Source organism: Mercenaria mercenaria, chromosome 16, assembly GCF_021730395.1.
Source record: "Mercenaria mercenaria strain notata chromosome 16, MADL_Memer_1, whole genome shotgun sequence".
In the NCBI taxonomy this organism is placed as follows: Eukaryota; Metazoa; Mollusca; class Bivalvia; order Venerida; family Veneridae; genus Mercenaria; species Mercenaria mercenaria.
This window is the reverse complement of record NC_069376.1, coordinates 47300644-47326348: the sequence shown is the minus strand read 5'-3', so window position 1 is coordinate 47326348 and position 25705 is coordinate 47300644. Positions and strand designations below refer to the sequence as shown.

The 25705-nt window shown below is 36.6% G+C and overlaps 1 protein-coding gene and 1 long non-coding RNA gene across 3 annotated transcripts in view; one reads left to right on the top strand and one right to left on the bottom strand.

Annotated features, from left to right (window-relative positions):
• LOC123540361 (uncharacterized) overlaps positions 1-7797 on the top strand; it is a 96758-nt gene extending 88961 nt beyond the window's left edge. For both annotated transcript variants that reach the window (XM_053526963.1, XM_053526962.1), the window contains exons 3-4: positions 5168-5335; positions 7130-7797. In XM_053526963.1, coding sequence (XP_053382938.1) covers positions 5168-5335; positions 7130-7488 — 527 coding nt within the window. In that variant the 3' untranslated portion in view covers positions 7489-7797. The remainder of the gene's footprint in view (positions 1-5167; positions 5336-7129) is intronic.
• A 1870-nt stretch (positions 7798-9667) lies between these two features.
• Positions 9668-25705, bottom strand: part of LOC123540496 (uncharacterized) — a 54305-nt gene continuing 38267 nt past the window's right edge. The window contains exons 4-5 of the long non-coding RNA XR_006684196.2: positions 11828-11915; positions 9668-10473 (exon numbers count right to left, since the gene is read on the bottom strand). This is a non-coding gene — a long non-coding RNA (uncharacterized LOC123540496). The remainder of the gene's footprint in view (positions 10474-11827; positions 11916-25705) is intronic.

Here is a 25705-nt window from a genome sequence, read left to right as displayed (position 1 = left end):
AATTTACCGTAAATGTACCTGAAGAATGCAATAAGAATCTATTGAAATAGCTTCCTCTGTTGTCTGTTTTGAAATTGTGCATAACTCAAAGTTTGTCCTCAGCAGTCCGATCAGTTCCTAGGCAGTTTAGAGTATTTACTGCAAGGTGATTTGCATATATTCCGTTGTAACACGTATGCACATATGTGTACTTTATTTAAGAATTGAATGCTATTTTCTGTATAAACCAAATTGGGATTTCTTGCAAATTCATGAATCGCGCTAGCGATTCTTGGATGATTAGCAAGAAGCCTTCCAGTGTGGGTCATACCCATATAAACGCACAAAAATAGCATTCAATTCTTATATTTACATTTTACGACAGCTACAAAAATAGCTGATTTGCTTTCCAGGAGTATCAGAAAATCAAAATAAATGTCAAGCTTTTTGTCATCTTATAACAGAACAGTCAACAAGACCAGCCTACGTTCAACTTTAATTCGCCTTCCGATAAAAATACAGTTCCTGGTTTTTAGTTAAAATATTTTTTATCTCGAGTGAAAATTTATACAGTCGTGTCGATTCAATTGTGATCTTTGACGTCAGAAAAATTAGTTAAAGCTATTGTTAATTAAATGTTCTTTTTGAAAGGTTTGACGTCCAATTTTGAAAGCATTTTTGGAACGAGGCCATGTTCGTGTTTTTGGTGAAAGACGTCAGATTACGCGTGCAATCTCGCGGAAAGGCCGTCATTGATATTACTGCTGCAATGTTGTTTATACGAAAATTAACGCTTTTGACTTTCCATATAAAATGTATAGTGAATGCAAATTTTGTATACAACAAATAAGTTTGGAAAAAGAGCTCATGTTGATAACAAATTTCGTCCTGAATAAATAGACAGCCTAGTCCAAGTCCTTCCAAAATGCCAGCCCCCACCCCTCTCCCCAACCCCGATGTGTAACGTTCATCAACTTATATAGACCTTTCTTTACATTCCGAGCCGTTTGTGAATATTTTGTTCAAAACTGAAGCAGCATAGTTTTAGTTAGAAAAGTCGACAGAAGCCACCCTTTCTATTTGTTTACTCTAAAATTTCCACGGAGGAGGCTCCCCGGACCCCGCCGGAGGAGGGGATTCCTCTCCCCCACACTCTCTCCTTGAGTAACAGCTAAACTGATCACGCTACGCCCCTGAAGGTATAGATTCTATTGGACCCAAATTTCGTATTTCAAAATACAATGTAGAATCTATGAACAACACCATGCATAAGGTTTAAAATAGTACACAATTATTGTATAGGTTGACACAATATAAAAGTGTACTACCACTAGGAAAGGGGGCCTCCGTGACCAAGTGGTTAAGGTCGATTGCCCCTCGCCGATGTGGATTCGAGCCTCGCTTGGGACATAGAATTCTTTATGAAATGAAGCGCGTCCAAGATGGACGGAGTTCCCCGCACTGTACTCCGCCCGCCCCAAAAAATCTGGCGCACATACATTTTTATAGCTTGTAATTGAAAACATCAATAATTTTTGTCATTTTTTGGATAACAGCCAAATTTAAAAGTAGCAACTTGGCCAATTTTCATTACTTGGGGGGGGGGGGGGGGGGGGGGGTCTCCGTGGCCGAGTGGTTAAGGTCGCTGACTTCAAATTACTTGTCCCTTGTCCATCATCGATGTGGGTTCTAGCCTCACTCGGGGCGTTGAATTGTTCATGTGAGGAAGCCATCCAGCTGGCTTACGAAAGGTAGATGGTTCTTCCCGGGTGCCCGCTCGTGATGAAATAATGCACGGAGGGGGCACCTGGGGTCATCATCCACCAACAAAGCTTGAAAGTCGCCATATGACCTATAATTGTCAGTGCGACGTTAAACCCAACAAAATAAATATTTTTCTTTTTTCATTTTGCTAATAAGCAACTTTAAAAGCCGACATGGTATCACATATTCATGCTCAAACTATGACAAATATACGTCGGGTTGCACCAGTTGAGGTATACATGCTAAAAATTGTCCGGGGGAGGGTGTGTCCATGATGCCCATGACACCCCACCCCCTCCCTAGAAGTCTGCGCCCGCTATTCCAAAATCTTGGGCCTGTCCCCGTGGACATTGTATAATAAAACAACATTTGACTGCAGGATTTGTTCCCAACCTTATCTTGGTATGTCTAATATAATATCTATGTGTATTTTTATCATTTATTTAATATCATAAAAGCTAGCATGATCTATTTGGCGTTCAGGCGAGCAAATGGATTGGGACAGGCGTATGTCGTCCACACTTTTGTCTAATTCATTTGGCGTTCAGGTTTGATGTCTGTATGACACAAGCAACTATAACTGGACTAACTTTAGGCTAGATCACAGATGTCACAATCTTTGACAGTTTCCTGACGAATTCGACCAAATGTCGTCTGTAGCAGTTTGGAAACTGAATCACTCAAGTTAAAACGAAGTCAGTTGGCAAGGTCTTCGAAAAAATCACACATTGTCAACACTAAAACTACCTTCTCTATCTGATCTACGTGAAACCTGTGTATAGTGTTTTTATTAATGCAATCTGGGCAATGATTGAAACTGGGCCATCTGGGTTCGAAAACTATGTCAATATGTCAAATCATACAAGATTGCGTTAAATTTGTGAAGTCCACATTTTTTACCTGATCTACATAAAAACCTGGTTAGAATTTTTGGCTTAGTGAAATCTAGGCAAAGTTTAAATCTGGCAAGACTGGGTAATCAGGGATTACAACTGTCACTGGATCAAATCATTGAAAACCCCTTGTATCTTTAGAGGCCATCTTTTCTAGACATTGTGATAAAGAATGACTTTCTGTATGAAGTTGGAAACTGTGTCATCTGGAATAAAAATCTGGACCGAGGACAACTGTTTTAACATTCTTAGTAATTGTTTACTTGATTTCTCTTTAAATATAAGGTAATACGATTATATTTTACGCATTTCTAGAGAACTATGGGTTGTAGTAGGACGTTTTTAAAACCTTCAAAATACCTCTGGTAATTAAATTTTGGATTTATCATAAAAAAAGATATATTTTACTGTACATTTTCGGCCATTTAGACACCAAAACATTTTGCCTAGAAAAATAGACCGAAGTGTCAGATCATAGAAAAACAACTTGTAAACACTCTAATCCCTGGAAAAGTGTTTGATAATACCCCCATGTCTGAAAAGTTTTGATGCTTTAATTTTATGATTCACAGATTGTGTGTGTGTTTGTGGTGTTTTTTTTTCTGATACTCCTGATAATAAAGATAAAACTCCAAATAAATAATTTGATACAAATATTTAATAAAGCCAAGTATTATGATGTGCTTGGGCAGTAAATTTTCATAAGTATTTTCAGTTTGTTCGGAAACTTGTAAAATGATATGGAAGTGTACTCAGATTGGCTGTATTGCTTGAATATTGAGGGGTTGAGTAGCTGGTAAAAATGCAAAAAATTATTCTTTTGTAGACTGCCATGTACACGTACAACCCTGGCGAGGGTCAGCTGTGTGTTGTCATGTACAACAGTTCTTATCGGGATGATTGCTTTGTTCTCAAACCATTGGATTGAAGCTGACGGCATGCACGCCGGAATAATATCTGGTTGCTTTGGCGATACTTGTGTATCAATGACTGGTAAGCTTAACATTTTTGATTTATATTTTTCATCTTTTTTGTCAAGTCGCTTCCTGTAAAAAAAAATATTTATATATCTTTAATGTAGAACTGTAAAGCTGCAGTTTTAAGTACAAGAGTACATAATCCTGATAAAATGTACGCAATGCAATACAGTATATGCATAAACATGCATTTTATGGGATTTTGTCTTTTTTGTCCGACTGTTGGTTCACCGTTCGTCCGTTTGGTATTTGTGCATCAACGATTGGTAAGTTAAACAATTTTGATATATATGTTTCATCCTTTTTGTCAAGTCGCTTCCTGTAAAAAGATATTTATCGTTAATGTAGAACTGTAAGGCTGTAGGGACAACGCATGTTTTTTTTTTGTGTTATAACGTCTGCAGGATCCCGAGGGATTGGTTGGTGGCGCGGGTATCTCGAGAGATTCTGAAGGTGTTATAACACGAAATGAACATGCGCTAACGCTATTCTAGCATAAAGCACGAAAAAAAAACACCCTAATAAATGATTACATTCTCCCTCAACGGCATTAAATTTCTATGAAATGTCCGGGAGTTGTTTTTTCATGTTGACGTCGTTTCCATTTGAATTATCCGTTTTGGGGCCGTAATACGTTTACGCTTTGCCAAGGAACGCGCATATGTAAAAAGGTGTTAACATTCATGCCAAAGAAAAAACAGATTGCTCTATACTTATCAAAGTTATGGCCTGGACAAGCTCTAAAATGACATTTGACCCATAACTGTTACCTTGACCTTTGTGATAACAATCTGGGGTTTGCACTTGACACTCCTCTCATTGAGTTAAACATTCATGCCAAATATAAACAAAATTCCTCAATGCATGTCAAAGTTATGGGCCGGACAAGATCTGACATGACCTTTGACCTCCAACTGTGACCTTGACCTTTGAGATAGGATATGGGTTTTGCGCATGGCACTCCGTCTCACTGAGGTTAACATTCATGCAAAATATAAACAAAATTGCTCCATGCATGTCAAAGTTATGGTCCGGACAAACAAATCCGGACGGATGCCAGCAAGCACGCACGCACGCATGCACGCACATACACCCAACAGCCATTTGGACAACTATGTCTTCGCATCCGCAAGCGGGCTTGACAAAAAACTGACAGTCAGTATAGTCAACTTCATCGAGTTAACATGCATAGTGCACACCCCAGGTCACTAGGGCTGTTGCATTGAAGGTCAACGTTCATGGTCACAACATTTTACTGTCCTTGTATCAAAACAGCATCTGATGGTATTAATCGTCTGTAGTGGTAGCTCTAGCTGGTTTTGTGTTATCTGTTTAGAGATTTTAAAAGCCTTTCCATAAATGTAAAGATTTTATATGCTTTCTATATAATTTAAAGAAGCTACAAGAAGATACAGTAGTGTGGTAAATTAATTTTCAAAATGACATATACTTCTCCTAAGATTATGTTAAGAAGTTCATGTATATAATTAAAAGGTCACACACTTAGATAAACCTGTACAAAAATAATATCTTGATTTCTTTTTCATTTTCTAGATAACATCTCGCCAAGTTTCAAAACAAGCTATGGAGTTGGTGTGACAATGCTGATGTATCTACCACTCGTACTCATTTTTGTGACCGCCGTCCTGCAAGGGATAACAGTGGTAAAGGGTCCTTCTACACGCAGAGATGTGTCGGGGTTGGTCTTGGCTTGGCTTTCAGGTACTAAATATACTAGCGGAAAAAAGAAACTGTGCATGTGTAAAATGTTCATGTATCGCTTAAATTTATAGATTAAAGCTTGAAACTTTACACAGGTAAGCTGTGTATCCCTCTCGGTCATTGGCTGATGCAATAACCATATTAACTGAGCTGGTGTTAAAAAAAGGTTAGATAAAACCCTGTTGAAATTTTTTTTGCGATTTCTTATATACCTCCTAAGTTATAGCATATTATACCCATGCACAGTTTCTTTTTTCCGCTAGTATATATTAATAAAACATTGGCTTGGATTTCAGGTACTTAATATATTAATAAAACATGATATTGCAAATAGTTCTTAAGTCTCGTTTAGATAAACAGATCAGACACCCTCTTTATGAAAACAAGAGCTCGTAGATCACGAAATGCCCCCCTTGATGCATTCAGTAATTGCACAAGGAACAGAAATTATTTGGTCCCTGTGCACTGGACGTTTGACATACTGACCTCAAATTAATAATTAAGGGTCATTTACCAGTCATAAGTAAACTCCATATCAAATGTCATCTTGGACCAAAGTATTCTCTAGTTTTTTGGCAAAAAAACCCTACTGTTCTGGGTCAGTGTGGCCTTGACCTTTGACCTACTGATCTCAAGATCAATAGGGGTCATCTGTTGGTCATGATCAACCTCCCTTTCAAGTTTCGTGATCTTAGACCCAAGCGTTCTCAAGATATCATGAAATGGTTTAACTGTTCCGGGTCAATGTGACCTTGGCCTTTGACCTACTGACCTGAAAATCAATAGGGGTCATCTGCTTGTCATGACCAACCTCCCTTTCAACTTTCGTGATCCTAGGTCCAAGCTTTCTTAAGTTATCATCCGGAAAAGGTTTAACTGTTCCAGGTCAATGTGACCTAGATCTTTGACCTACTGACCTCAAAATCATTAGTGTTCATCTGCTGGGCATGACCAACCTCCCTATAAATGTTCGTGATCCTAGGCCCATGCATTCTCAGGTTATTGTCGAGAAACGGTTTAACTGTTCCGGATCACTGTGACCTTGACCTTTGACCTACTGACCTCAAAATCAATAGGGTCATCTGCAGGTCATGACCAACTTCCCTATCAACTTTCGTGACCCTAGGGCCAAGCGTTCTTGAGTTATCATCCGGAAACCGTTTTACTGTTCAGGGTCACTGTGACCTTGACCTTTGACCTACTGACCTCAAAATCAAATCAATAGGGGTCATCTGCTGGTCATGACCAACCTTTCTTTCAACTTTCATGATCCTAGGCGCAAGTGTTCTTGAGTTATCATCCGGAAACCACATGGTCTACAGACTGACCGACAGACCTACCGACCAACATCTGCAAAACAATATACCCCACCTTCTTCGAAGGGGGGCATAAAAAGTACTAACGTTTGTTTTGTTTTTAGTTTGCTCATGTCCGTTTATAGACTACATGGTTTCGGATCATTATTTGTCAGTATGTAAAATGTCAAGGTCAATGTGACCTGAAAAATTAAAACTGGTTCCGACAAATTTACTGGAATAAACTTTTGCCTTCAGTTTTCAGTAGACAGCGTTACTGTTTTTTGACGGTCAGTAGGTCAAAAGTCTTAGACATCTTCCAGAGTAATAGAAATGTTATATGAACTCTGTAATGCACAGCAATGATTACCTCCTCTGCTGTAAATCTTTACTGTAAGGAGAGATTTCGCTAAATTTTCTACCCCATCTCGCAGTTTCACATCCTCCGTAACTCGGTATTATTATTGATAATAAATATATTGGATGAATCTCCTTACAGGATATCACAGTTTACTGTTGACAATACTAATGATAGCAGCAGCCTCTATGATCCCGTCACCTCAAGGTACTGACTCAAGAGCAATGTCATCGCAGTTTGGGTATCCCTCGACCACAACTGCCCACTCTTCTTATATTGGAGACGGATACTTGCGCAGTGAACACGAACACATGGAATGGGTCGTGAGTGAACATAGCGAATCTTCATATGACCTCTCCTGGAACATCGGATGGTCGGCCTATTTTGGCCTTCTCGCCGCCATGTTTGCTTTAGCCTCAGCAGTTTCAACCTCTCTGTACTTTGGTAAGCCAGACAATGAAGGAAGTGAAGACACCATACCGTTACAGTCAAATGTTTAAATAATAGATAGAAAAACTTTCAGCCATTGTGAACGTGACATTGTAGTAGACTCGTCACAAATTACGTCATAATTAAGCCAAAGCTGATATTTAAATTAAGCAGCTGATGTTTTTCAAACATTCGGCCCAAAAAATGCTGAAAGACCATACATATTGTTTGTTTGTTTTTGGCTTGCGCTCGCCCCATTGAAAAAAATCAATCCAAAATTTAATAGATCTAGTAACACTCACACAGATATTTGATGTATCAAAAACTTTGTAAAGTCAGCTAAGAATGCTACATTTTCATAGCAGTAAATATTCAAGTCACATATGTATGTGATAAGTATGGTGTAAGGTTATGGATTGTTGTTTATTACATATTTTCTAACAGCATTTTCAAAAGCATACATTATTTGATTACAGTGTACTGTATGACAATGTTATTACCTTTTTTCACAAGTTCGCTTTGTTGTGCGTCTGCAGGTCAGATTTAAGGTTTTTATTAGTCAGTCGAGAGCCAAATGAAGACAAATATATTTCTTCGCTCGCTCCTGATTTTCTCAAAAACCTAAAAAAATATTTAAATTATTTTTTCGCTCGCCGCCCCAATTTTTTCAGAAAGAAATCCGACGAACAACTTATCAATTTGGTGTGGCCGTAGCCATATTCTCGTTCAATTTTTTGGTGAGTATTGAATTGTTCTCCACATGCAACTGACTTTTTAGATAGGTACTAGAACGAATAATTCCAAGCACACCTGTTTTTGTTAATCACGGAGAACACACGTCATGCACGGTGTAACGAACTTGTGACATATTTTTCAGTGTTTTGGTCAGCATACTGAGCTGGCTCTTAAGAGACAGAGATTGCTCTGCATTCACATGTTTGTGTAGATTTGCATTATTAACGAACTGTACGTTGTCAGGAAAATATGAAATAGTAGTTAGTAGCAATAACAAGCAATTTGGTAAAGATTGGGCATGCATAGTAATTTATCAACCTGATTAGTGTGAATGATAATATTCATACCTTTTTTACTTCTGCATGTCACAACCATCGACTGCTGTTCTATTTTATACATGTGTACTGTACACGATAATGCGGTAAATCAGATACCGAGCGTCAGTGTATGCGGCTCGGTATTCACGCATTGCACGGGCTCAGGTTAGTATAGCGATGCATACCTCCACTTCGGTCGGTATCTATTACATATAAAAGGGAATATAATCCAATGCATATAAAAGTTTCAGACCAGACAAAAAATCTCCAAAGGTGACCTTGGCCTTGAAGCTAGAGGTCTGGGTCTTGCACAACATACATCAACTCATTATGGGGAACATTTGTGCCAAGTAATTTCAAAATCTCTTGATGAATGGCAGAGTTATGGACAAGAAACGGACCATTTTAACCTTTGACTTCTAAATGTGACCTTGACCTTGGAGCTAGGGGTCTGGGTCTTACGCATAACATGTCTCATTATGGGGAACATTTGTGCCAAGTAATTTTAAAATCTCTTGATTAATGGCAGAGTTATGGACCAAACACGAAACAGACCCTGTTAACCTTTGACCTCTAAGTGTGACTTTGACCTTGGAGCTAGGGGTCTGAGTCTTGCACATGACCAAACAAGAGATGTCCGTTAGACAGCCAGTGCTCGGCTATTCTAAATGTTGGCCCAGACGCAGGAAAATATTACCCTAAATGTTAAAATATCTACAGAGTTTCAATCCAGTATCTGCATTAGTTTAAGTTTAAAAGGGGACATAATTTGGCCAAAATGAATGTCAGAGTTATGGGATTTGATGCAATCAACTTGTTTTATAACCCCAAAGGCACATGTGAAGTTTCAATTTAATATCTGCATATGTTCTGCAGATAGTAACTTGCATGTAAAACTTTAACCAGGATTTTCTATGTCCAAAATGGGGCAAAATTTGCTCCAAATACAGAGTTATGAGACATGACCCAGTGAGGTTGGTAATTGACCTAGAAAAAGAAAAATAAGGTTCAAAGCTATATGCCTTTAACTGATAGCCATATGTACTTGCATGCAAAACTTTAACCAGATGTGACGCCGACGCCAGGGTGAGCAGAATAGCTAGACTATTCTTTGAATAGTCGAGCTAAAAATACCAATAAAGCGGGGGTCATTTATCTTCCAAGAGAGATTTTTTGTCTGACGGGTCAACAAATAATGTACACTTTCTGAGATTTTGTGGTAAATGGCATGAATCGAAAAACTTTACACAAAGCAATAATGTTTATTGTCTTAAAATGATACATCTTTGAATATACAACTCTTCATGATAACTCACTAGTTACAGCTTCTATTCGGTCTAAACAGCTATCACATGTATTACCATGCTGCCGTTTAACTGAGGCCGGACAGGGATAGCCGAATTCGGAGCTCTATGTATAGATCTAGATAACTCACCTGCCAGAAGCAGCAAGGTAAGTGAAATCACTTTCCGGCGAGCAAAAGTCTTTTAACCTTTAGCCTGCTGGCAGCAAGTGATTCTACCTTTGCGACCCGTGCAGTCTGATCATGGTCTGCACTGTTTGCTATTCAGTCAGTCAATTTTCAGTGAACACCCCTTCGAATAATAAATGGTATTGCCCAAATTGAATGATGGACCAGTTCATTTTAGAAATTTAGCAGGGCAAAGGTTAAAATTCTTCTGTATGAATACAGTGATTTATTGTCAGAAATGCTATTTTCGGTAAGTGCTCCAAAACTTTTAATCTGAAGACTGAATCATAACTCAATCTGGACATCATTTATCAATAGTTTACAAAAGTTTCATTAATATCAAGTTCTTTCGTGCAGACATCACAACAAAGTTTTTATCTTGTTTCATATCCAAAATGCTTTTTGATCCAACATCTTGGACATAGTTCTGTGGAATTCAGGCATTAGTCCTTCGTGTGCTTCAATCAGTGTAGTAAAAAATGCATCCAACACAGATCCTGACCTTCCTGCTCTCCAAATTTCTTGGATGTATGCTGGAAAGAAATATTTGTGTTAAATATATAAAAAGCTTATTGATTCTTTTCGACTATTTATATATCACTATTTATCAACATTTGTAAAGTAACTTGCCATGCCATTAGTCCTGGGATCACAAAAGTCTTAGCTAGGTCTGAACTTAGTAGTTGGCTCAAATGTACTGGTAATTATGGATTGTTTGAAAGTTTTGATGTTGTTCTTTTTTTGTAAGAAAACAAGTTGGCTCACTGATCTGTTGATTTGAAATACAGTGATCACCAGTATCTGAAAGCAAATTTTTACAGAGCTTTGATGGAGTATGAATTAAATTCTTAAGTTCATTATAAAACACTTGCAGTATCTTTACTGATAAATGACTCGTATATGAGAAATGAATTGAAATGTTCTCATGAATAAAGTTGAACACTAACATAAAGATATCATGTGCTTAAATTAAAAGTAATTTGAAAGGCATTATATTTATATTTAACACTTCTTAAACATAGTGGGTATTTTCTCGGCGTCTGAATTGTCAGGTTTTTTTACATAGAAAGTGTTTAAAATTTCCTGTAGGTGGAGACATAATTCGGCTACATGTGACCTAGACATTATCTTGTAATTGAAGTTGAATATACATCCATGCATAAAAAAGTTACAGACCAAACAAAAAATTACCAAAATGTTTTATCTCAATAACTGACCTTTACCTTGAATGAGAGGTCTGAGTGTTGTATGCAACAAATCATTTTGTTACAGTGACTGTTTGTTTCAAGTTACCTGAATATCCACCCATACAAAGTAAAGCTACTGAAGAGAACCCCCTCCCTCACCCACCCCCAAACTATGATTTATTATCTTTGACCTCAAATGTAAAACAGTCGATGGGTCTTGCACGTGACCTTTCCTCTTATTATTGGAAACGTAAGTGATTTTGAAATTCCTTGATAAACTGTAGTTATTGATTCGACATGAAATTGATGCTCTAAACCTGTGACCTCAAAGTGTGACTTTGACCATGGAACTAGGGCTCTGGAACTTGCACATAGCATGTTGTCTCATTATGAGGAATAGTTGTGCCATGTTATTCCAAAATCCCTTCATGAATGGCAGAAATATGAACTGACCCATGTTAACCTTTGACCTCTAAGTGTGACCTTGACCTTGGAGCTAGGGGTCTGCGTCTTGTCATGACCAGTTGTCCGATTATGGGGAAAATTTGTGCAAAGTAAATTCATGGATGGCAGAGTTATGGACTAGACATGATGACTGATGGACAGAGGGAAAGAAGAAAGCCATTTCTATGTTCCCCTTTATTTCTTTGAAAAAGGCGGGTGACAATAAACATACTGTTACTGACAGTGTGACACCTACCTAAACACTACCACCAGAAAATACTGAGCTGTAGAAACTGTAGAAACTGAGCACCAAAGTTATCCCTCCTCACATGAACAATGCTCCACTGAAATGACACAAGAGCAAAAACTTACTGACAAAAAATTCAACAAGTATGTTGCAATACACATACTGGCACTTGTTTCAGACTAAGCACAGTACACAGCTGACACTTTAGTCAGTCCGACAGTCCAAACATATTGTTTACAACAAGAGGACCATGATGGTCCTGAATCGCTCACCTCTTCCCACATGACCCAGTTTTGAGTATGATGTCGTTTTTTCTATTATTTGACATAGTGACCTAGTTTTTGAGCTCATGTTACCCAGTTTTGAACTGGACCTAGATATTATCAAGATAAAAATTCTGACCAATTTTCATGAAGATCCATTGAAAAATATGGTCTCTAGAGAGGTCACAAGGTTTTTCTATTATTTGACCTATTGACCTAGTTTTCGAAGGTACGTGACCCTGTTTTGAACTTTACCTAGATATCATCAAGGTGAACATTCTCACTAATTTTCATGAAGATCTCATGAAAAATATGGCCTCTAGAGAGGTCACAAGGTTTTTCTATTTTTATACCTACTGGCCTAGTTTTTGACCGCACGTGACCCAGTTTCGAAACGGACCTAGGTATCATCAAGGTGAACATTCAGATCAATTTTCATGAAGATCCATTGAAAAATATGGCCTCTAGAGAGGTAAAAAGATTTTAATAATTTTAGACCTACTGACCTAGTTTTTGATCGCAGTTGACCCAGTTTCAAAACTTGACCTAGATATCATCAAGATGAACATTCAGACCAACTTCCATACAGATCCCATGAAAAGTATGGCCTCTAGAGAGGTCACAAGCTTTTTTAATTATTTGACCTACTGACCTAGTTTTTTATGTCACGTGACCCAGTTTCGAACTTGACCTAGATATCATCAAGATGAACATTCTGACCAATTTTTATGGAGTTCCATTCACAAGTATGGCCTCTACAGAGGTCACAAGGTTTTTCTATTTTTAGACCTACTGACCTAGTTTTTGACCGCACATGACCCTGTTTCGAACTTGACCTAGATTTCATCAAGATGAACATTCAGACAATTTTCATACAGATGCCATGAAAAATATGGTCTTTAGAGAGGTCACAAGGTTTTTCCATTATTTGACCTACTGACCTAGTTTTTGAAGGCACGTGACCCAGTTTCGAATTTGACCTAGATATCATCAAGGTAAACATTCTGACCAACTTTCATACAGATCCCGTGAAAAATATGGCCTCTAGAGAGGTCACAAGGTTTAAAAATAGAAAAACCTTGGGACCTTTCTGGAGGCCATATATTTCACAAGATCTTCATGAAAATTGGTCAGAACGTTCATCTTAATGATATCTAGGTCAAGTTCGAAACTGGGTCATATGCCTTCAAAAACTAGGTCAGTAGGTCAAATAATAGAAAAACATTGTGACCTCTCTAAAGGCCATATTTTTCATGGGATCTATATGAAAGTTAGTCTGAATGTTCATCTTGATGATATCTAGGCCAAGTTCGAAACTGGGTCACGTGCGGTCAAAAACTAGGTCAGTAGGTCCAAAAATAGAAAAACCTTGTGACCTCTCTAGAGGCCATGTATTTCAGGAAATCTTCATGAAAATTGGTCAGAATGTTCATCTTGATGATATCTAAGTCAAGTTCGAAAGTGGGTCACGTGCCTTCAAAAACTAGGTCAGTAGGTCAAATAATAGAAAAACCTTGTGACCTCTCTAGAGGCCATATTTTCCATGGGATCTGTATGAAAATTGGTCTGAATGTTCATCTTGATGATATCTAGGTCAAGTTCGAAAGTGGGTCACGTGCCATCAAAAACTAGGTCAGTAGGTCAAATAATAGAAAAACCTTGTGACCTCTCTAAAGGCCATATTTTTCAATGGATCTTCATGAAAGTTGGTCTGAATGTTGATCTTGATGATATCTAGGTCAAGTTCGAAACAGGGCCATGTGCGGTCAAAAACTAGGTCAGTAGGTCTAAAAATAGAAAAACCTTGTGACCTCTGTAGAGGCCATACTTGTGAATGGATCTCCATCAAAATTGATCAGAATGTTCATCTTGATGATTTCTAGGTCAAGTTCGAAAGTGGGTCACGTGCCTTCAAAAAGTAGGTCAGTAGGTCAAATAATGAAAACAACATTGTGACCTCTCTAGAGGCCATATTTTTCATTAGATCAGTATGAAAGTTGGTCTGAATGTTTATCTTGATGATATCTAAGTCAAGTTTGAAACTGGGTCAACTGCGATCAAAAACTAGGTCAGTAGGTCTTGAAATAGAAAAACTTTGTGACCTCTCTAGAGGCCATACCCTTGAATGGATCTTCATGAAAATTGGTCAGAATGTTCACCTTGATGATATCTAGGTCAAGTTTGAAACTGGGTCACGTGCCTTAAAAAACTAGGTCAATAGGTCAAATAATAGAAAAACCTTGTGACCTCTCTAGAGACCATATTTTTCAATGGATCTTCATGAAAATTGGTCAGAATGTTCATCTTGATAATATCTAGGTCAAGTTTGAAACTGGGTCACGTGCGGTCAAAAACTAGGTCAGTAGGTCTAAAAATAGAAAAACCTTGTGACCTCTCTAGAGGCCATATATTTCAGGAAATCTTCATGAAAATTGGTCAGAATGTTCATCTTGATGATATCTAAGTCAAGTTTGAAAGTGGGTCACGTGCCTTCAAAAACTAGGTCAGTAGGTCAAATAATAGAAAAACCTTGTGACCTCTCCAGAGGCCATATTTTCCATGGGATCTGTATGAAAATTGGTCAGAATGTTCATCTTGATGATATCTAAGTCAAGTTCGAAAGTGGGTCACGTGCCATCAAAAACTAGGTCAGTAGGTCAAATAATAGAAAAACCTTGTGACCTCTCTAAAGGCCATATTTTTCAATGGATCTTCATGAAAGTTGGTCTGAATGTTGATCTTGATGATATCTAGGTCAAGTTCGAAACAGGGCCATGTGCGGTCAAAAACTAGGTCAGTAGGTCTAGAAATAGAAAAACCTTGTGACCTCTGTAGAGGCCATACTTGTAAATGGATCTCCATAAAAATTGATCAGAATGTTCATCTTGATGATATCTAGGTCAAGTTCGAAAGTGGGTCACGTGCCTTCAAAAAGTAGGTCAGTAGGTCAAATATGAAAAAACGTTGTGACCTCTCTAGAGGCCATATTTTTCATTAGATCAGTATGAAAGTTGGTCTGAATGTTTATCTTGATGATATCTAGGTCAAGTTTGAAACTGGGTCAACTGCGATCAAAAACTAGGTCAGTAGGTCTTGAAATAGAAAAACCTTGTGACCTCTCTAGAGGCCATACCCTTGAATGGATTTTCATGAAAATTGGTCAGAATGTTCACCTTGATGATATCTAGGTCAAGTTTGAAACTGGGTCACGTGCCTTAAAAAAACTAGGTCAATAGGTCAAATAATAGAAAAACCTTGTGACCTCTCTAGAGACCATATTTTTCAATGGATCTTCATGAAAATTGGTCAGAATTTTTATCTTGATGATATCTAGGTCAAGTTCAAAACTGGGTCACATGAGCTCAAAAACTAGGTCACTATGTCAAATAATAGAAAAAACGACGTCATACTCAAAACTGGATCATGTGGGAAGAGGTGAGCGATTCAGGACTACCATGGTCCTCTTGTTAGACCTACTGACCTAGTTTTTTACCGCACATGACCCAGTTTCGAGCTTGACCTAGATATCATCAAGATGAACATTCAGACCAACTTTCATACAGATCCCATGAAAAATATGGCCTTTAGAGAGGTCACAATGTTTTTCTATTATTTGACCTACTGACCTAGTTTTTGAAGGCACATGACCCACTTTCGAGGGGTGCAGCATTTTAAGCAGGTATAGGTAGGGAGACAGCAAACAAACATATTTTTAATTTTGGCCTTAGGTTATTCCAGTTAAGCAACAGTGGATTTAGTTATTTCAGTTAAAGGGAATTCCTATAGTTTTTTATGCGCATCTTTCTGCGCAGCCGACACTTTCTATGGAAAACTGAACTGAAGTCAACTTTTGTTGAAACATGTTACAGACAATCTTAAATATGAGGAATCTTGAATGAAATAACATTTTTGATAAGTTATATCAGAAATCAAATGTTGATATTGACTTATGTTGTATTGACAAGTATCATGCCTGACAGGTATCTTGCTATTTTTGTGGTTGTGTTTTCATATCACATTTTAGTAAAAAGACAGTGTTGTTAATATAATGTAAGATAATTCACTTAGTACTGATTAGACAATATCACCTTTCAGATTATTTAGTATTCAATTATATAAAGAATTAAGAATTTTTAAAACTATTTTTTAACTTTTAGCAGACATACATGTAATCAATTTGGCCGGGTTCGCGCCATTTCCGTCCGAACAGGTGTTGTATTCTAGCGGTCTTAACATAAAATTTAGCCTGGTGACCCATAAATTTTTTAGCCATTTTTATGCTCACAATACCATTATCTATACACAAGAAAAACAGGAAAAATTTCTATGAAAGAGTTTTTTCAAAATTAAAAAATATATTCTTCACTATGGGTATTTTTCATTGAAAAAAGTTCACAAAAGTAAATAGCAACAATATTTTTTTTCCATTTTTACCCATTATTGTAAGGATAGAGTATTACAAATATGACTATGATATCAAATAAGTATATAATAAAATATGTAAAAAGAAACAAGAGATCACAGAGTGATCTTGGCGCCCACCAATGTGCCATTTTTGGGTGTTCCAAATTTCAAGACTTATTGACTAGCTCAAGGTCAAATTTCATTTCTGTACACAACACTGTGCTTATGGTCCAAATTCGAAAGCTGTAGCTTGAGAAATGTGAAAGTAGGTCACTAGGTCAATGTCAAGGTCAAAGTTTGTTTCGGTACACAATCCTATGCATGTGGTCTAAATTTGAAGCCTGTAGCTACAGAAATGTGAAAGTAGGTCACTAGGTCAATCTTAAGGTCAAAGTTCATTTCGGTATACAAAACTATGCAAGTGGTCAAAATTTGAAGGCTGTAGCTTGAGAAATGTAAAAGTAGGTCACTAGGTCAAAATCAAGGTCAAATTCTATTTCGGAATACAAAACTACGCATGTGGTCCAAATTTGAAGCCTGTACCTTCAAAAATGTGAAAGTAGGTCACTAGGTCAATGTAAAGGTCAAAGTTCATTCCAGTACACAAAATTATGCATGTGGTCCAAATCTGAAGGGTATAGCTTGAGAAATGTAAAAGTAGGTCACTAGGTCAAAATCAAGGTCAAGTTTTATTCTGGAATACAAATCTATGCATGTGGTCCAAATTTGAAGCCTGTACCTTAAAATTGTGAAAGTAGGTCACTAGGTCAATGTAAAGGTCAAAGTTCATTTCGGTACACAAAACTATGCAAGTGGTCCAAATTTGAAGGCTGTAGCTTGAGAAATGTAAAAGTAGGTCACTAGGTCAAAATCAAGGTCAAATTTTATTTCGGAATACAAAACTATGCATGGGGTCCAAATTTGAAGCCTGTATCTTCAAAAATGGGAAAGTAGGTCACTAGGTCAACGTGAAGGACAAAGTTTTTTTCGGTACAGAAACCTATGCATGTGGTCCAAATTTGAAGGCTGCAGCTTGAGAAATGTGAAAGTAGGTCACTAGGTCAAAATCAATCTCAAATTTCATTTTGAAACACGGAACTATGCATATGGTCCAAATTTGACGCCAGTACCTTCAAAAATGTGAAAGTAGGTCACTAGGTCAAAATCAAGGTCAAAGTTTTTCCAGTGCACAAAACTATGCATGTGGTCCAAATTTGAAGGCTGTAGCTACAGAAGTGTGAAAGTAGGTCACTAGGTCAAAATCAAGGTCAACTCATGTCAAGGTTCATCTTGCCACTCAAAAATATACATGTGGTCCAAATTTGAATGTTGTAGTTATTGGCAAGAACATTTTAAAAGCTTTTCCCTATATAAGTCTATATGAACCATGTGACCCCCGGGGCGGGGCCATTTTTGACCCTAGGGGTATAATTTGAACAAACTTGGTAGAGAACCACTAGATGATGCTACATTACAAGTATCAAAGCCTTAGGCTTTGTGGTTTGGACAAGAAGATTTTCAAAGTTTTTCCTTATGTAAGTCTATGTAAACCATATGACCCCCAGGGCGGGGCCATTTTTGACCCTAGGGGTATAATTTGAACAATCTTAGTAGAAGACTACTAGATGATGTCACATACAAAATAGCAAAGCCCTAGGCCCTGTGGTTTTGGACAAGAGGTTATTCAAAGTTTTTCCCTATATAAGTCTATATAAACCATGTGACCTCCAGGGCGGGGCCATATTTGACCCCAGAGAAATAATTTGAATCATCTTGGTAGAAGACCACTAGATAATGCTTTAAACCAAATATCAAAGCCCTAGGCTCTGTGGTTTTGGACAAGAAAGTTTTCAAAGTTTTTCCCTATATAAATCTATGTAAAATATAGAAATAAACAAAGGGCCATAACTCACTCATAAATTGTTGAACCAGTCTGATTTTCAGGGGGACACAACTAGGGTACCAACACATCATTCTGACAAAGTTTGGTCAAAATCCCCCCATTAGTTTCTGAGGAGATGCGATAACGAGAAATTGTTAACGGACGGACGGACGGACGGACGGAATGACGGACGGACGGACCACGGACGCAGAGTGATTTTAATAGCCCACCATCTGATGATGGTGGGCTAAAAAACCGTATTGTGCTCCCTGGATGTATATTTTGGTTGGTATTTATAAAAAAGCAGGAAATTATGAAAATGTTGAAAAATCGCTGGCAGTTTCAGCAACAGTGGGTGTGTTCAAAACAATTTTTCACAAAAACAAGCACGGTGACCTATTGTTTTTATTTGTTCATTGTTTTCAGCACAAATTTTCCTATCATATATGTGAATTTAAAAAACTTCTATGAAAGGAAAAAAACTATAGGACGCTCGCTACAGTTTCATTTTTTTTTTCTCAATAATAGATTTTGATGAAATGTTTTGTATTAAAAGATCATGTTATGATGTATTGATAAATGAAATAAAAATACTAGATCACCAGCTTTGTTTCAATTTAATTTGCCCCTACTAAGATATGGTGCTATTTTAAACATTTTCAAAATTTCCGTAATCCTAAAATATCTTTCAATAAGTACAATAATCAGCATAAATTTGATTATCTAAGCATTTTTATAACGGAAAACAATATATCTATTTGAAACATGCTCGGAGAAATCAAAAGAACATGATTTTGCAAAGAAAGGAATACATGTACTTGTTCAGCAGACCCAAGGGCTATTTTTGCATATTTTTGTCAATTTTAAGTTGGTACTTCTGCAATTTTATCGAGTTTCACATAATAGAATTTAACCAAACTCTGCACATACCTTTGGTTATGTCTACCTTATCTAAAACAAAAAGAAAATTGATAGGTCACTATATTAGCTTTCGCTTAAATCAAATTACAACAAGGTGGATGTGTGGCGGGCATTTATACAACGCAGGTTGGTACGAAATACTCTTTCAGTGTTTGAGCAAATGACTTAGAAATCTATATATAAAATTATCAAACGGCAGATTTCTTAATAAGCGGACTTTAATGTGTTTCTGACGCATTTTGATGGCATAGAACGATGAAAGTTTCCGCCTTTTTTTTCGACAAAACCTATAGTTTACGAATGTACGGTACAGCAGGAAGGTCTAATATGGGGAGTAGAAACTCCGTATAAATCAACACATTTATCTGTATTATGCTGTCGTCCATACCTGTAAATATCGACCAGTCGTTAGCGATTGATATTTTGTTTTCGCCACTATCGATTAGCGTGTAATTAGCATATTACCTCATGTTAATCATGGAGCTATAACACTTATTGTTCAAAGGATTTACCAGTCACATGTTAAGTGGCGATAATTAGATGATCAGAGATTGATCTAAAGGGATTCTGAAGCAAAAACAGCATGCGACTGCATGTGGCGATATGCTTAATTATTATGAATTAACTCGAGCTCACTTCCCTGAAGAAATATTTTACCACGTAACTTCAAACCTTTATCAAAGGGCCGATTTTTGTTGGATTTGAATAAAAAAAAGGAAAATAACAGAAAGCTGACACTTTTCTTAATCTTGTAGAGCCATAATTATAATTGTTGTTTATAATGTCAGATCTCTTCATACAGAAACAAACATTCTTCTTGAACGTAGGGAATGTTTCAAACGAAATTGTTGTTTAAACTCCAAAAAATAGTTTAATAAATTTAATCTTAAAACTGATGTGTGAAAAATACAATGTATTTAAATTAAAATAACATATCAGTTGTTCCAGTGTACAGGTACAGTACAGGATTAGAAACAGTTGTGACTCAATGCATAGTTTGAGCGCTGGTATAAATAACAGACTCCAGTATATGTCGGATTGAAGCAATTTGAACTAAAAGTACTTTAATTAATGTATATATTTTGTAACCATGGTGATACTTACCCTAACCTTTAGTCAGTATATTATACATTAGGTACATTATATGCATGCGAACATACAATAATTTGTGAATTTTCGCCGTACGCGCCAATAGATAATCACTTCCGGACATGCACAGATGAGCGCACCAAGTCTGCAGTGAGCTACATCGATTAGAAACACAACCAAATTGGCAAAGTGTTGGGGTAAATATCGACCGTCCGGAAAAACTGTAGCGAGTGCCTTTAGAAGTAACAGTGGCTAATGTTATCTCAGGTATTTGCAGCAATTGTTAGTGTTATTTCAGTTAAGAGACAGTGGTATATGTTAGTTCAGTTAAGGAGGTAGGTTACCTTGTTACCAGGGTAAATTCAAATTAGTTGAACCGCAGCAATTTTTTGTATTTCGTGTAATATGATGTTTTAACTGCTACAATCTCAATTTTGTTTACCTCTGTCCCTTCAAGTTCAATTTTTATACAGTTTTGAAGAACATGACCCTCCAAAGGTATTTTATATTGAAAGAAGAAAGAAAATATGGATATTTAACACTTTTCAGTATATTTTAGTTTCATTGATATCTGTAGAAGTCTGCATAACTAATAATTTTACTAGTTTGTGCGTTAGCTTTCTAATATAAGCTTAAAATATATATGTCACGGGGCTTGTGTTTCCATGGTAAAGCATTTTCTCTCGATTTTAAACAATTATGTATAAAAATGAGGTTTTCAACGGCTTCGGTGCCATTCTGTTAATGATCAACATGGAATATTTGGGTAATATTTTTAGCAAAACACCAAGCACTTTACATGGTACCCTATTTTTCTTCAAGTTTAAAGTAACCATGGCAACAGAGGTGTTTAAAATAGCTTATATCTTGCTTTTTGTCATAATTTCATATAAAAAATATCAAATAAAATGTTCTGTCTTCTTAATGTAGCTTTAAAACATATTATTTCTGAAGTAGCTATTAATTTTGCACGGTAACTGAACGTAACGTCATGACATCAATGACGTCATTTTAAGGCAAACTTGTTTTGAAGCATTTCTTCGGCAATTTATTCATTATTTCTGAATTTTTAAACCATAAAGCATCAGATCGGAGACAGGTCCATGATTTGTTTTCAGAAGAATGGATATACAAACACATTTAATTTGTCGTAAATATCATCGTAAATCGTCACGTTAGCTTCCGGTTGGACATGCGCACATACAAATATTAAGTTAACCTACTTCCTTAAGCAAGTGATTTCGCCTATTCAACCTGTGCTGACTAAGATCAACATGCACAAGCTGAGTGTTAAGAACAAAATCTTGAAAGCATGGTCACATGACAAGGAAATAAACAAGAGCTGTCTCCGTAGGATGACACATGCCCCCGATGGCACTTTGAATGAATAGTTATGGCCGATGTTAGAGTTTAGGACCTTTGACCTACGGAGCTGGGTCTTGCGCGCGACACATCATCTTACTGTGTCACACATTCATGCATAGTTATTTTAAAATCCATGCATGAATGGCAAAGATATGGACCGGACATGCCCATCAATGCACTATCATGAAAAATGATCTTTAACGTCTAAGTGTGACCTTTACCTTTGAGCTACGGACCTGGGTCTTGCGTGTGACACGTCGTCTTACTGTGGTACACATTCATGCCAAGTTATTTGAAAATTCATCCATCGATGACAAAGATATGGACCGGACCCGCCCATCAATGCACTATCCTTTAACATCTAAGTGTGACCTTGACCTTTGAGCTACGGACCTGGGTCTTGCGCACTGCACGTCGTCTTACTGTGGTACACATTCATGCCAAGTTATTTGAAAATCCATTCATCGATGACAAAGATATGGACCTGACATGAAAATTGCAGACAGACCGACAGACGGTTCAAAAACTATATGCCTCCCTTCGGGGGCATAAAAAGAAAATTAACATCATCATCACCAATACAGAGGGAAAATATTTATGACCAACATCAAATAAGGATTTCTGCTAGGAAGATCTCTTCTGGTATGTAATTAAAACATGTATTCATAATTTTATACTAACTAAACAAAACAGTGTCTAGGTCATAATGCAGTAATTCGGTCAAAAATGTGCTTCCGTGGTGTATCGAAAGAAGTCGCTAATAAATAGATCCTAATTTTTCCATTTTTTGCGAATTTGCGCGTAAATTGGGCCAAATGGGCATTATTTCACTCGTGGAATGAATTTTACATAAAATAGGACACTTTTCATGCTAATATTCGCATGTTTTCGAGTTGTTTACTTGAAAACGAAGTAGGGTGTTTATTCTGCGGACCGCTTTCTGAAATGCGGCAATATGAGGGTACCTGACTTCAGTTGACTAGCATTTCACTGCATACTATTCAACACCCCTTTTTCTTTTCGTTTTCTTGAAGCAAATGTATGGATATCTTGTGGAAAATAGATCTACGACAGAGTGAAAATCTAAAAACTGTAACAAAATTCTGAAGTAGCTGAATTTTATATGAAACATAGAAGAATTTCTTTTATTGGTATATAGCCTCAGGAATACAAATCTATTTATGTCCCTGATAGCCCAAACTTAAACTCAAGCAAAAGTTTCATAATCAATATAGGAAACTTCCCATTAAGGAAGTCACCAAATATCACAGAAATAAGCACATGGACCTATACATTTTATTTCACTATATCATAGGCCATATGTTTATTCACGACTGTGAGAAATTTTATTAAAATCTACATTGTAGAAAATTTTCTATTCGCGAAAATGTTATGAAAATTGCTATTTTCTCATAGACTCCCATTATGAAAAATTGCGTGAAGCCCAAATTTTTCAAATCATCTAGTAAAAAATCAAGCACATGACCCTATGCTTTTTATTTGCTGAATTATCTAGGTATATTCTAAACTTTTGAAAAATTAGGGTTTAGTCAAATTCTACATTGTAGAAAAGTTTTATCCAAACGTGCAGAACTACCTTAACAATGATGTATATCATTTACTAATATCAATTACCCTAGCATACTCTTATGCACCAGGTCTTTTAATTGAAACAAATTAAGAAAACTTTGAGGGATGATTACTTCCCAACTGGTTAGTTGCTATATTTAGTATAAAGTTCCCCGTTCAGGAAGTTACCAGGGAAAAACCCAATGGTGCTATGATTAAAGTGAACTGCCTTTTTAAGACACTATTTTTAATTACTTAACGTGTCAGATGTTTTCATATCATATTTTAACTTTAAGAAGGTAGTAACTATTACAATTAAATAAATTTATTCAAAGGTTGCCATTAATTCATAAACTGATTTTGATTTCCGTACGCCGAATCCAGGCTTTATTCTACGTTTTCCGGATAAATGACGTTACACCATCACTTCCGGTTTATCAAACGTGCAGAACTACCTTAATTTGAGAAATATACTCGTATCTAAATGTCTACCATTCAAATATTTTTAAGCATCCTAATAAAAATTTCATTTATCATTATTGCTTAATTTCAAAATTTCACGGATTGGAAACTTGATTTCCCAATCAAGAAGCTCATTATGTAGACTAAATTGAATTGCTTGTCCTTCATAGAGTACTTAAGTTAATAAAACTCTTTTAACAGTGTCCAGCTTGATGACTGCTGAAACAAAAAAAAAATATTTAAAGATGCTTAAAAGCGTTTTTCTGATAAATAAGCAGTATGCCATGTTGTTATACTTTAACGTTTACCCTGATCATTATGATATCTAGCATTCTATCTTTCATGTATATTCGTATATTTCAGTTTATACATGAAATACCTTAACCTTTCACACAGGTATACAATTACATTGGCGCGTGACATATGGTTGACCCGATCAAATGGGCATTGGTCAACATATATTTAGAAAGAGGCTAATAATAAGTATGTCCTCATGTCTAGACAGTTAAAAGTCACATAGCCATTATAAAACCCATATACCACAGTACTGTGGCGCACACTGATAGATAGATACTTGTAGAGTATACCTGTTATTTTCAAGCCACCAATTCTGCGTCAGGGTGTGCTGTACTGAAAGACATTTGGGACTATTTTACTATTAACTGTTTTACCTATTTTAACTTGTATATACAGTCAAACCTGTGTTAAAGACCACCTCTGAACAAAGACCACCTGACTCTAAAGACCACATGTTTTGTTTCCCATTTTTACATTTACAGTGTATTTTAACCTGTGAATAAAGACCACCTCCCAATAAAGACCACATTTTGGCTCTCCCAAGGGTGGTCTTTATAGACAGGTTTGACTGTACGTGAATACAGAGAGAGGCTCGTGTGTGATTATTTCCGCACATTTTAGTTAACAATCAATACATTATATAAAACTGACAGTGTGTTTGTTTATTTTCCATCTCTTCTCATTTCACATACATATGAGTTCTTGATTACCCACCAGTGACACAATGCGAAGGAACAATATTCTAAACGATAACGTAACACCAAGTGTAGGGTATCAATGTGACAAGCAGTTCTTGTTTGAAATGCTATGTTGCTTAAATGAAAAATCTTTCTTACAATACTATGCATCATTAAAAGCTTCCACACATAGCTTAACAAAAACTTGAAAACAACAAAAAATGAACATCTTGTCTTTACCAAAATAAATTAATTCTTCGAAAACCAGCCTGCCTTTCCCTGATTTTTCATGCTGCCCAGATTGTAGTTCAATTGAAAAGATTGCCAAAATAATTGTAATTAATTAATTATTTCATAAAATAATTAGGCACAACCCTGCATGGATGCAAAAAAATTTTTTTTTAAATCTGGGCAGCATGAAAAGTCAAGGAAAGGCAGGCTGATTTTCAATGAATGAATTTATTTTGGTCAAGACAATATGTTCATTTTTATTTTTTGATGGTACTGCTTAGGTTAAATAACCTAAACCCCTGTTGCTTAACTGAACTAACCTAAAGCCCTGTCGCTTAATATAACAACATTAACCCTTCTTGCTTAACTGAACTCACCTAAACCACTGTTGTTTAACTGAAATAACATTAATAACTACATATATTGCTTAAATGAAATAACCTAAACCAGTGTTGCTTCTCTGTAATAACCTAAACTATTATTGGTTAACTGATATAATCTAAACCACTTCTGCTTAACCAAAGAACTATAAAAATAAATAGATTGGCAACTTGAAAGGCATATAGACCAAATCTCGCCAACATCCTGTGATTACTGAATGAGATCTCGTTTACCGGAAGTGACGCTTTCTCTACGCGCCATTTTGTATGCGAAAGCAATTATTCATCGGTAAATTAATAATCACCGTATGACCACGCTTCTTTTGAATGGTACAAATTGTAACTCC